Source organism: Paramormyrops kingsleyae, chromosome 1 (assembly GCF_048594095.1).
Source record: "Paramormyrops kingsleyae isolate MSU_618 chromosome 1, PKINGS_0.4, whole genome shotgun sequence".
Classification (NCBI taxonomy): Eukaryota; Metazoa; Chordata; class Actinopteri; order Osteoglossiformes; family Mormyridae; genus Paramormyrops; species Paramormyrops kingsleyae.
The window spans coordinates 18,381,012-18,395,076 of NC_132797.1; the positions used below are offsets into that span (position 1 = coordinate 18,381,012).

General features: G+C 39.3%; 1 protein-coding gene across 1 annotated transcript; it reads left to right on the forward strand.

Annotated features, from left to right (window-relative positions):
• Nucleotides 1-671: 671 nt before the first annotated feature.
• On the forward strand, nt 672-12,652 carry LOC111847041 (leukotriene A-4 hydrolase-like). The gene is made up of 19 exons (XM_023817884.2): nt 672-866; nt 2,746-2,876; nt 3,179-3,299; nt 3,969-4,037; nt 6,175-6,279; nt 7,122-7,174; nt 7,322-7,394; nt 8,077-8,217; nt 8,339-8,362; nt 8,441-8,511; nt 9,218-9,329; nt 9,501-9,645; nt 9,842-9,945; nt 10,095-10,165; nt 10,568-10,622; nt 11,056-11,151; nt 11,251-11,333; nt 11,438-11,542; nt 12,111-12,652. The coding sequence occupies exons 1-19, from the start codon at nt 711-713 to the stop codon at nt 12,247-12,249; spliced, it is 1,854 nt and encodes a 617-aa protein (XP_023673652.2). The 5' UTR covers nt 672-710; the 3' UTR covers nt 12,250-12,652.
• Nucleotides 12,653-14,065: the final 1,413 nt, after the last annotated feature.

Sequence of the window (14,065 nt, forward strand, 5' to 3'; positions counted from 1 at the left end):
TTACCGCATCTTATTATTTTAATCTCAATGGCACTTTACCTACTGTCTATTACCACTATTATTATTATTATATTATTATGAAATGGTCACATTTCATCTCATTTACATGGTATAAAGTCAAAGGTGTTAGGACCATAGTGTTGCCATATTTTCCTTGTGTGCAATGATTGATATCCAGCATACTGCTATAGTTAGCTCTCTGACACTTGTTTATATTTAATTATGTGTACAGAAAGTACCCCAGTATCCCATGGCTCTACATTGTATATTGTTACACTGTTTATAGTGTCTTTGTCCTTGTTGCACATTGTATTTTGAGTATTTCAAATCATATTGTATGCCATAAAATAACACACTGTGGGCAATTTAGAGATCCCAGTTAGACTAAACCAACGTTTACTAACAACTAAAAACTATAGTAGGTACTGTATGCAACGGTGAAGTCCGATTTCAAAGAAAAATCTATGCTATTACAAAGCCCTAAGTTCTTTTTTTTATTAAAAGAGTAACAAAAATTTATCCCAAAATAGGTTTCGGTATGCCATATAAGAGTGTACCGTTACAAATAAACTATAGATATAAGGTTTTTGTCATCTGTCATCGCCTCGTTGAGTACAAACGACAAATCCCACAATGCAACACTAACGTCAGTATAGCGTAAAGAATTCCTTTAAAAGAGGTTTCTGTCATGTGTCAGCACACTGAGGACCATGGCTGCTGTTGCGGACGCGTCTTCGTTCTCGTCTTTTTTGAAGTGCATTACCAAGCACTTGAACCTGAAATACAGTGTCGATTTTGACAGTCAGGTTCTAAAAGGGAAGGTTGCTCTCACCATTGAAGCTCTGGAAGATAAATTTTCCACCCTGGTACAGTACTCAAAGCTAATCAATTGTGTCTCCGTAATGTTCTTTAGTATTGACTTATCGAATACGCTATTTATTCCTATATATGCAATATATTCACTTGCACATATCGGTCATGAGCTACATTTTTTATGAAAGACTGAATTGCATTTAATGCAATCTGTTGTACCGATTAGCTGGCTACCACGTTCAGTGAATCAAAACGGAGGCTTAGCGACTTTACTTTAGGATTTCATTTAATGAAATGTGCCGGTTTCCTTCTTCTTTGTGTCAAGTTGTTTTAAAAAGAAATGTAAAATTATATGCAATATATATTTAAGTATAACTTTTCACGAATTTTAAAAATCATTGCTATTCTGCGCTTATAGAAGAGCACCGCGTGTATACGTACGGATCATTGAAATTTTGAGGTTCGTTTTCGTCTTCTTTGACGTACATAACCAATAAGGACGTGGACCAGAAAAACAGTGCCGATTTAAATTTAGTGACAGTCTTAAAAACAAGTCCCCACAACATGTACATAATTCTTAAACGCACATATAACGCGCTACTTCTGCTTTCAGAAGTGAAACAATACATAATAGTTTTATTTGTTATAAATGGTGGATTTTTTCCCCATAAATTTTGGCGAAGTTGACCTCGATTAACTGGTAGATTGCTCTCCACAATCGCTCCTCTGTTTGGCCGAAATATCGAAATGCAGTAAAGACATGCAAGTATTAGTTTATTGGTGGTTTTATGAAGCATACGTGCGTAGTCTTATCGCTTTCCTTTTAATGATCGTGGTGATTATTAAGCAGAGTGATGGATAGGACAGTTTAAAGGTTGTAAGATGTGATGACTGGTGAAAAGATACTGCCTCCAAGAGACAAACCATAAACTTCTAGAAAGGGGAACATAGATACCGCAAATTTAAATAAAATCCTACATATTTTCATGGCTGATAATGGACTTGGAATATTTCTAGATTAGCTATTGATCATAGTTTCATAAAGTTACAGGCAATCTTTGCTGCACACCTGGATTTCCTCTTCGATCCTTGCGTAGTATTCGTTCGAAATAAGTGAAATTTGGAAGAAAGGTCTATTGGTCTGCAGAAAGGTTTCTACTGGTCTGTTTAGCTGTATATATAGTTTGGTCACTGTATTTCTTTTTGCCTGTAGTAGATTTAAATGATGAATGCTATAGTCAGTCACTGAAAAGTAGAACTTCACGTTTCATGGTTTTCCACTCGCGATTGCTACATGCTATATTCCAACAGCCATGAAATGTAGGGAACCACACAGTTTGTATTAAAAAAAAATCTGAAAAGTCTAAGAAATAATGATGCAAATAAGATTGTTCTCCTATATGCCGTATACGTACAGTAAGTGGCGTGCTGCTAAAATGGTGGATGGCAGATGAAATCGTCTGGTGCTTTGCTCAACAGCAGGCATGTAGCCAGGTAGTAAAAGTATAGGTTTATTACCCCTGAATTGCTCCCGCCCCATCCTCTCACTGCCAACCTATCGGTAAGGTTACTGATCCCCTGCCATCCAACCCGCAAAATTTATGGTTAGGCTACAGGCCAGCTCAACAGGCTTCATAATAATATTGTTGCTTGCCTTAGGAGGATGGATAGGACAAGTTCATGCAAAATTCTGTTATATAATTATTACTATTAGGTGCCACCAAGCTGATGTCGATTGCTGGCAAATACTTAAATGGCCATTTTCTGGGTCTTTATACTTCCAATGGAGAATTTATGCATATCAGTAGGCTAAATGTGTGGAATAATGAAATCATTTCATGGTGTAATCTGGGTCATAGGGCTACATTAAAAATGGGTAGTGAAAACTTTTATGTTTTCTGCTTGGAACATTCCCCCCCACCCCCCCAACAGACTCTTGATACAAAGGACCTGAAGATTTTTAAGGTGACAGCCAATGGACAGGAAGCTAAGTTTACTGTTGGCGCATCACACAGCTTTAAGGGAGCTCCTCTGGAAATCACACTGCCCTTTGACCTCTCCCGGTAAGTGTTCTGTGGGTTGCAATTGGTGACTGTTAAGAAACAACCAACAACATCAAACCGATTCTTTTCAAGATGCTACTGACATTCTACAGTCTATGAAAATTATACTGTACTACCTCAAGACCTGATAATGAAATGTATAAATATGAAATAAAAATAAATCAGGCCTCTATTAGGCCTATCTCAATGTATTTAAGCTGATTACATTCTCAGGCATACTTGTAAAGTGTGTGAAGGTACATTTGTTGGGTAGCATTTTCCTGGAATCAGTTGAGGTAAGGCTTTGGGTGTCATTCCCACAGGGGTCAACATGTGATTGTGGAGGTGACCTTCGAAACATCCCCCAAAGCCTCAGCCCTTCAGTGGCTCACTCCTGAACAGACTGCTGGGAAGAAGCATCCCTACCTCTTCAGCCAGTGCCAGGTAAATATCTCCCATTCAGTCAGGGCATGCCTGCATGCAGTATTGCCTTTTTGGCTGGAATTCCTGCCATTGTGCTTGGTTTTTTTCTCAGAATTGCACAGAAGTTTCTAGGCATGTTTCTTGGAAACAGTTTCAGTTCTTTTGAGGGAAGAAAAGTTTCTGCTGGTAAGAGTAGGACTGCCTAAAGTTAGTCTTTTGAAGTTTTATGTGTTAATATGTTTTAAATGTTTATATATAGGGGGAAGTAGACCTATGTAGAGAGTGATGCAAAAGTTGGTTGTGTTCTTCCGTTATGCTGACACCTGAAATTATAATTCCAGTTTTTATGTCTGATCTTTGCTTCTGCTGATTGTGCTGGTTAGCCCTAATAAAACAGGGTAAAGGCACCCCTGGTATTATCTGCACCTTTAATCACAGAAGCCTGAATTGGGTGTTTGCAGGATTAACACTTCAAACCTTTATCGTGTGATATATATCAGACTTTAATGAGATGAAGAATTAGCCCAAAGAGCAGCTATCTTTACTGGAACATGTCATATCATTCCTGTCATGGTTCTTTAATTTTCCATGCTGGCTTTTTTTTTTCTTGGCATTGTATTTATCTTGCTCCATTTCCTATTGATGTTATTTTGTTCGTTTTTGGGTGGGGCTCGGAATGGTGCACTTTAGGCCATTCACTGCAGGAGCATGGTGCCCTGCCAAGACACCCCATCGGTGAAGCACACCTACTATGCCCAGGTAAGCTCGCTTGTCGCCTCCGCAACACCTGTAACATCTGTCTGCATAAGCCTCCCAGTCCATCTGCTTGGTGATTGGTTTCCAAAAGACTTTAACGTAATGTGTCAATTCAAATAATAATTCATAATGCAGCTGCGTAACCGTCCTTGGTGGGAGTAGAGCTGGGCAATATGGCCTAAAAATAAAATCTCCGATTTTTTCACAAAAAATCCGATTTCCGATTTTAATCGATTTTCCCCTCCCCTACACAAAATCAAACTACAGATGACAAAAATGGTTCAAAACAAGTTTTAACTTTATTTAGCTTTTTTTACTTTAGGGTTAAAGTGCAATCTGACAAGCCATAAAAGATGCTTGTAAGTGAGATGGCAGACCACGCCATTGTAAACACTTTTAGAAACTTGTAAAAACTTTTAGAAAGCTTTCTCTATAGCTTATTTTCAAACTGGCAACAACACAATATGCCCTCAAACTTATAAATAAAACTAATAAGTAATAATAATAATAGAAAAAAAACCACACAATTTTATGTCAGCTTGGTATTAAGTAAATACTTTATGCCATTAAAATTGCCAGTGTTAAGAAAAATGAGGCACGTACTTCGGGTCTAAAACTTTTAGCATGTTAATAAATCCCAGCTTTTCCACACTATGTATGGACACCATGTCTTTTGCACTATACATCGCAACAGCGTTTGCTATCGCCTTCCATCGTGCCCAATTCTTATCATATGGCACATAGTTCGAAAATGTGTAAGGGACGGTTACTTTGTTTGTTGTGCTGGTGCTGCGGCTATTTTCATTTCGCTGGGAGCGGCACTTCTCCCACTCCGCTGCGTGCCTCTGCTTTACATGCTGGAATAAATTAGTCGCACTGCTTCCTTTGGTTGCAACAGTTTTTAAAGTCTTTGCAACGAGGACTTGTTTGGCCTGTGTCCGACCTCGCAAAACCGAACCAATTCCATATTACAAATGTGGCAACACCTTTCTTGGGCACAAGCGCCAGCTTTTCCCCTGTCATTGCCATGTTAGTGAATCTGCTACAGTGTTTGGGTGCGCCGCGCTAATTCACCCGTGAAGAATGGTGCGTCGCATTAGTTACGCTTTTGGCGCTCGTGTGTAAAAAAAGTAATAAAATCGATTTTCATGAAAACACATCGTCCTGAACTGTAAATTCGAATTAATCGATTACATCGATTTATCGCCCAGCTCTAGGTGGGAGCTAAGTATAAAATTTTCAATTCTTACCATCGCTGCAGTTTTCATATCTAGAAACCCTTTTAACCACTTGGCAACTGGGGATGAGAGGGCAAGGGCACCACGGTACAGAAGGGGATGGGGGAAAGTTGATATAAAGGATGGGAGAACGTAGTAGGTGAGGATGGAGAATATGATTAACTAAACAGGGATCCTGTACATGCAATTTGTTTGTCGCATGAATAGCCTTCTAATCGATACTTTATTATTCCCTGTTTGGGAAATTGTCTTTATGCTTTTCTCAACTTGCTCTTTGTGGAGTAAGTTGTCCGTGAAGGGCTGCCACCCATAGCAGCGGTTAAGGGACTTGCTCAAGTACCCGTGCTGAGGCTGGGTTTGAACCGGCGGCCTTGTGATTACAGGCACACAGGCTTAGCCCACGGATTAGTGGACTTCTGACTGATATACTGAGGCCAATCAGTAAGCTTGTCTTAGCCAAGCTTAAAGAGGACCAATAGGTAGATGGAACAGTATTGAAAAAGGAGCCAGTGATTGTAGCTGCAGAAACTGATAAAGTCACACTAGTGCAAAAAAATCGCGTCGTCTTCGCAGCATCTAGCGAAAGTGGGTGTAGTACAGGGTGTGATATTTTGTTTTAAGACAGTGTTGGTGCAGTGATGTTAAGGGAAAAAGTCACACATAGTTTGCCTTTTTTTTCCTTGTACCTTGCCAGTCAGCACTGATGAAATTCCTTGGGGGAAAAAATGCATATAATATTAGCCTTCTTGCCCGGTAAGCTAGGTGTAAAGAACACTAACTAGCAATGTCATAAAGTGTGTGTGTGTGTGTGTGTGTGTGTGTGTGTGTGTGTGTGTGTGTGTGTGTGTGTGTGTGTGTGTGCGTGTGCGTGTGCGCGTGTGCGTGTGCGTGTGCGTGTACAGGTGTCTGTTCCCAGGGACCTGGTGGCTCTTATGAGCGCGGTGCCTGACGGGCAGGAAGTGGATCCCCAAGACAGCAGCCGAACTATCTACCGCTTCAGGCAGACGGTCAGTTTGTCTCCTCTTTCCTTTTTTTCTTCTAGTCATCTGCTTGGAGAAAATAAAGGTGACAAGAATCTAGTTTGAGTTTTTTTTTGGGCAGGGTTTTGTTTTCAGTAATTGTGCCTCTTGGCATGCCAGGTGAGACCATTAAAATACAACATTGATGTTTTATTTGCATGATATTATATTAACAGTAATAGGCAAACAAAACATGAGATTCTTCTGTCTCCACAGCCACCTACATGTATATGTATCTATGAAGACTGTTGACGTTGAATATTAGGGCTGGGGTTTGCCAACAAGCCCATGTTATAATACTCATTACGATGCCAGTATAATGACTGAATACACCACGATGCATCTTGGTATTGCCATTGTATCCGGATGGTTAACATTCCAATATTGAAATAACAGAACTACTTAAATTTTAAACAAGCCAAATTTGAGGCAAATTTGATGAGTTGTTGCAGAATGATAGACTTTACTTGTACCTTAGCATTTCAGCAATAGACACTATACTGCATTTTTACTTTGCAGTGCACTTAACACAGGCTACATAAACAGCATATTTTTAATCAGAAAATGTTGGGGGGTGGGGGGGGGGGAAGTGAAGTAAAACATTCAATTCTAGTGCCGGAGTAAAACGGTACTGCAGCAAATTCATAAAGTGATGCAAAGGTTCAAAATATCAATGAAAAATTGTCACAAACTGAATTGCGATAAATCGATCAATTCCAATATTGATACAACTTTACTGAAAGCTGTGACTGCAGCAAGGTGTGTTTTCCAGCTGAGCCAATAATTGGTGGTCCCCCCCCCCCCTTCCCCCATCCTCCCAAAATCTGCAGGTCCCCATGCCATCGTATCTGATCGCCGTTGTGGTGGGGGCACTAGAGAGCAGGTACATACCTCAACTTCATTCTGCCTTGGTGACTATTAGCTGTGTACTGAATGTGTAAGAATTTCCATCTGAAAATTTGACCTTCCAAGTTTGTAATGTAAACTGGTTTTTTTTAGTATTGCTCTTGAAAGGTAATATGTCTGACAGACAGATCGGACCAAGGTCTTCAGTGTGGTCTGAGAAGGAAATGGTGGATCTCGCCGCATTTGAGTTCACAGAGGTAAATGTTTTAGGACACTACCTTAAATTTGACTTGGTGTTTTTGGGGAAGTTCAAGAACAGTGTATATTCTATAGGTTTTCAGAAGAACCTGAAGGTTTAAAATAACTTCTACTTTACTGTAGACTGTAAAATATGACAAATTACAGCAGAGTCTTGATAGATATTACTATTCTGATTATGTAAAATGAATCACAAAAACGGTTTTATTGTATTACTTTGAAAACTTCATTCAGTGTAGTGATACAAAATAAAAATATTTACTCATCGATTTTTGCAGATTTAAAATCTCTAAACTGCTTTACTATATACAATGGTGAGAAAGTTTGAACCCTATAGAACTTTAAATCCCTGCATAATTTTGAACTAGAATGTAATGTGATTTGAGCTCTTCATTAAGATATTAGAATGAGTCAATTTCCATTAAAATGATTTAATATCTAATGTACAATTCACTTTTTAAATAAAATATACTGATTCAACTTTTAACCTCCTAATGTTTTTTACATGATATAAATTTTGGTGTATATACATTTTGGAATATATACTTTTGGTGATCAGTTTACTCTTGACAATATTGGATTTGAAGCAATGAACCAAATCCTGGATAGCTTTAGTAAAAATATGCAGCTTCATTTGCATAAATGTGCAAAATGGCCATTAAAATGTCTTGCACATCTCAGACAGAGTCCATGCTCAAGACTGCTGAGAATCTGGCTGGCCCGTATGTTTGGGGACAGTACAACATCCTGGTTCTCCCCCCCTCCTTCCCTTATGGAGGCATGGAGAACCCCTGTCTGACCTTCGCCACACCCACCCTACTGGTGAGTGTTCACATGGCACCACGTCTAACCAGGTTCCCCAGATGTGTGGTCCTGTCAGTCAGAAGGACCTGATGCCTTTCTCAGCAGGGACACTGCTTTAAACTGCTCTCTTGTCTTTCAGGCAGGTGACAAGTCCCTGTCTAATGTAAGTGACTAAATTAAGCAGTCTGTATACAGAAAAATATGTAGCCATCTTTGATATTTAGACCTTTTTCCCCCTCAGGTAATAGCTCATGAAATCTCTCACAGCTGGACTGGAAACTTGGTTACCAACAGGACTTGGGAGCACTTCTGGTATGTTGCAACGAACACTACCTGACCTAAGTGTTGGTGTGCTTTTCAGAAGTCATGAAAATTCTCTCTTAAATCACATTAGTCTAAAATCAAATGACATGGTGATTATTTTGTAGATCTCATTAGTATGCTTGGAAACAAACTTCTGTAATTCATGAAAAATTCAAAACGAGTATTTGTGGGACAAAAAAGTGATGGCATAGAAAATGTGCAATATCCAAAACACTGGAGTAAGTTAATAGAAATGTTGATACTTCACTTAAAGCTGTCATCTGTCGTGCACTTTAGATACCTTCATAATGGATTATAATGGTAGAATTGATGACGCTTTGTACTGCATTATGAAGGTATGTATTTATGAAGGAAGTGCATCATAGATGAGATTATGAATGCATTCATAATGCATAATAAACATGGATATAATGTGTTATGCCTTTTTATAAATATTTATAGCCATGTTTACAATTCTTTATTAATGCATTGTAATGTGTTCTGAATGTGTTCATTGATTCTTTTAGACATGGTATTCATAAGAAATTTCCTGAAATTCAATAGCTAGTCACTTGAAACTTTTGCCATAAAGCAAAATGCATTTTTCTGGGAGTATCAAAAGTGTGGACTGCAAATGTTATGAACTGAGGTTGTAGTAATTAGGGATTGTTCTCGTGTAAACTGCAATGCTGGTGAGCTGACACACTTTTCTCAGGCTGAATGAGGGCCACACCGTGTACCTGGAGAGAATGATTGCCAGGCATCTTCACAACGAGCAGTTCCGCCAGTTCATGGCCATGGGAGGCTGGAACGACTTGAAGGAAGCAGTAAGATTAGCAGAGTAGTTTTTGGACAGATTGGGATGGATAAATCGGGAAGTGAATTCATTAACTTGGCTGCTGCATAAGACACTTAAATCTCAATCTGCCAAATTATTACTACAGATGGCTGTTTTGCTAGTGAATGTCTGTCATCTAATGGATTCTCCTGTCTCACAGGTAAACACCTTTGGTGCTAAAAGCCCTTTCACAAACTTGGTCATCAACATGGAAGATGTTGACCCTGATGATGCCTTTTCCTCAGTTCCATATGAAAAGGGTTTTGCTTTGCTCTACCACCTGGAAGAATTAATGGGTGGCCCAGGTAACCTCCTGTATACATCTTCACTCATTCTGACCGTACTTCACATTTTAGATAGAACATGCAAAATTTATTATTGATGAGGGTGATATTATTAATGACTTCAATGAATACACTACAGTATTTGAATTAAACAATGGGCGCTTAGAATTTCATTGCTTTTCTCTATTAAATAACATTCCTGGGTCTTTGCTTGCAGAGGTTTTCATGGGGTTTGTTAAATCCTACATCCAGCTGTTTGCTTACAGCAGTGTTATCACCGAAGACTGGAAGAACTACCTGTATGTCTACTTTAAGGACAAGGTATCTCCGAATGGTGTATGCAAGCGTATAGCAAAGGCAGTCCAAAGAAAATTGAAAAAAAAAAAATCATTTATAACCTAGACATCTAAAATTTTTAGAATACCCTTTAGATTTTCGTTTTTGTAGTCATTAAGTGTTGTCCTCCTCAGGTGGATGTTTTGAATAAAGTGGACTGGAACAGCTGGTTTCACACTCCAGGGATGCCCCCAGTTAAACCAGAGTAAGTCGGCTTAGAGCGGGGGTATGGAATCGGCAGACCAGAATGCAGTGAACGGGGAGTGCTGGTAGCCTTGTAAACAAAGAACTTCATTTTAAAAACCCATGCATCGTCTTTTACTTGAGTAACAGGATTTTGAAATGAGTTAAACTTGGTGTGTTTTCTACTGTATGGTAGACAAAGACAAAGGGGCGGGTGTTAGAGAGCTAGTGCTCTATACTCCATGTCTGAAAGATCATTGGTTGAAATCCGGTAGGTCATAGAACATTTGAAATACCACTGGCACCTTAAGCAAAACCTTTCATTTCAATTTTCCTGTAGTGTTTGCTCGTGCCTGCATTCTTGCTGTGTTGTGGGATTGTTGTGTAGATCTGCTTCATTCACAGCAGCTCTGTCCCCACACAGGTATGACAGCACCCTGGCAGATGCCTGCATTGCTCTTTGCCAGCGATGGACCAAGGTGCCGTGTCTCCCTCACAACCCCCAGCTGTGCCTGTAGTTACAAAGGAACTGATTTGCATTTATCTTGCATCTGTCTGTATGTTACTCTGTTTAGCTTTTTATTGTGTATTTATGTCTGTTTGCTTGTTTTAAATTGGTTAGAATCTGAAATGATTTTAACAGAGGCTCTGTGCTATTTCAGACTCTCATGGTTTAGTCACCCTTCATCATTCTCCTTCACCAGAACATTTTTTGTATTAAAAAAGCCAAAGAACAAGTGGAAAACATACGTGGAGCTTTTAAACCCACTATGCATAAACTGTGATTGTAGTACACTGGCCTATATTGGTTTAAGCGGGCTATTTCAATTTCTTTCCCTCCTTTTTTGCATTTCCTGCTATTATTATAATTAGCTAGCTGACCAATCACAACTTGCTGCTCCTTGTCCCCAGGTGAAAGAGGAAGACCTGGCCAGCTTCGGCCCAGAGGATATACAGGGATTTTCCTCTCACCAGATAATTGAATTCCTGTCCTTACTGCTGCAGGAGGTATTCTGATGGACCCTTAATTGTGGTTTTCATTAGAGATGGTGATCTTGGTTCCATAGAATTTGTTCAGATTTTTATTTAAATTTCATGTCCATTTAGGAGCCTATTCCATTGTCCCATGTGAAAAGGATGCAGGAGGTTTACAACCTGAATAGCAAAAACAACTGCGAAATACGAGTCCGGTATGTTAGTATTATGCCTTGCTGTGTTGTGTAATGTCACAATATGTTTTAGTTGCAGAAGTTATGCTAGGAATGTTTCTACATGCATTTCCTGCTTTTTCTAGATGGCTCCGTGTTTGCTTAAGAGCCAAGTGGGAGGAGGCAGTGCCTCTTGGTCTGAAGATGGCCACAGAGCAAGGACGCCAGAAGTTCACCCGGCCTCTCTATAGGTAACGACCAGTTTCTGCTCCCCAGCCCCCAACTGCACATGCAACCCAACAATAACTGTTTGGCTCTCTGACTTGTTTGCTTATTAAACTGCCTCAGGACATTTACAAATCTGATAACTGCGATGTCATAAGGCTTCCTTCCAGTACTTCCTCGTTGGTATAGTGGTTAGTATCCCCACCTGTCGTGGGAAACCTGGGTTCGATCCCCTCACGGGGAGAGGTTTGTTACTTCAAGTGTGAAGTCCCAGATAACAAGACTGTTAAACAGTTTCTACTCACAAGCAATTAGGCTTGTGAACGACCTTGCACTATAAACAACACCAACCACTTCCACCTCTGAAAATGCAGAGACATCTTACTAGTTTATTTGTTACGTATTTATGTTAATATAGATTCTTATTCTATTTTCTGTGCTGAAAGGAGGATGTACAAAGTCAGAATTTCATTGTACAGTGAAACTGCTTGTTTTCTGTGCATATGACAAAAAAAACTTTCTCTGTCTATCTTCAGTAGGTGTGTCCGTTCTCCCGCCCGCTCCGTGCCTCATTCTCTGTTCTGTGTTTTTCAGGGAGCTGTATGGCTTTGAGAAATTCCGGGCGGAGGTGGTGGAGACGTTCCTCAAACACCGGCCTTGCATGCACCAGGTCACAGCTGCTCTGGTAGCCAAGGACCTAAAGTTGGAGCAAGCCCAGACCCCCAGCCAGTAGCCTGCTACTATATGTCTGGATCGGTTCAGAGTGAAATGTATACTCTAGCATCACTGCCGCATGGTGTTAAACAAATGGTATTAAAAAGCCATAGTCAAACAGCCTGATTTTATTATCCCTGCCAGGGTTGCTTTTACAGTGTCTCAGGGAAAAAATTAATACAATTTACAAAATTTGTATTGTTGGGTGATTTAAAAAAAATTTAAAAAAAATCACCGTATCTCCATTCAAATCTACATAATAAAATGTCTTCCCATATTCAGATATGCACATTGTAACTGTCACTAATAAATGTACATTGTGCAGACTGGATGTGCAGCAATTCTTACTCCTGATTATATGGATATTGATTTTTGGACACCAGTCAAGTCCTACGTAAAGTTATTAAACTGCTCTGAAACAATTTTAAGTAGATAACGTGATTTTTACCATGAGAACAAAGCTACCTGTGCAAATAATATGTATGGCCTTACCTCCATTCATAAACTTTGTATGAAACTTTGAATTTTCATCTACAATTCATCTGTGACTGTCACCAGGAAAGATGATGATGATGATGACGACATTGATGATATACAATTCATGGGAGCATCTTCTCCTATAAATTATCTCTTAGACTGAAACTTCTAACTTTGTGGCAGTTAATGCAAATTTGAAATGTCTCCGTTACAAAATGTGAGTAGTGTTTGACAGTTCATTCACGTTGATTAGATGTTTATTTGCTGTAATGATAGAATCTTCAACCTCATGGAATTCTTAAAATGAATGACCAAAAAATATATTGAATAATAAAATAGTCACCTGGCTATTACACCTACATGAATTTTTATGACATCCCGATCTAATACAATAGGCTTCAATATGGAGTTGCACCCCCCCCGCCCTGGCTCGCGATCTCTTCTAGTTCATCCCAAATGTGATTGATGGGGTTGAGGTCAGGGCTCTGTTTGGACCAGTCAAGTTCTTCCACACCAAACTCACCGAACTATGTCTTTATGAACCAAAATATCTTAATATGCACATCAGGACGTTTTGGACAATTCTATGCTACCAACCTTGTGGGACCAGTTGGGGTAAAACCCTTTTATTTTTCAAACTTCCCAGGAACATTGTACAGGTCAGAACTTCTCAAACTATGAGGTGTAGGACGATTCTCGGAATACATGAAAATAAAGTTTATAAACCCAGGACGCTGATACAGTAGCCAACTTCTGTGTGGACAGGATTGCTTCATGGAGACCATAGCATCTCTTATCCTCATTTTTCTGCAAAACCACAAAGCAATATTCAGGAAATAATGATTGAGAGAGACAAACTACAATCTAAATAATTAGTTCAATTAAGCTAAATAAAAGTTGTTATAAATGTTAATGACCAAGAATGTGTAAGAATGTCTGTTGGTATAGCGTCTCTCCTACAGCGTGATGAATGTCCCTTTGTGAAATAGCTTGAAATTTCTTTTTTTTCAACCATATTTTTTAATTCTAGGAGTGTGTGTACTGTTATACCAATAAATGTGAGTACCTGCTTGTTGTGTGGAGAGAACCAGCTTAATATCATCTCTGGAAATCAGAAATCTGAGCAGAGTGAAGGATGTACGGGTAAGACCTGTAACAGGATTCCAGCATTACAACTTTCCTTCATCATTAAGATCTTATGGTCATAATTAGGTGTTGACCATAAATTCCATGAACTTACTTTTAAAAATACATGTTTATATTTCTAGTGGGTGAGCCATGTGAGGCTGGATCCCAATCCACATCACTGCCACGCCCCTGCGTCCAGTCTCTCTCAACTGAATTCTAGCTCTAGCTCA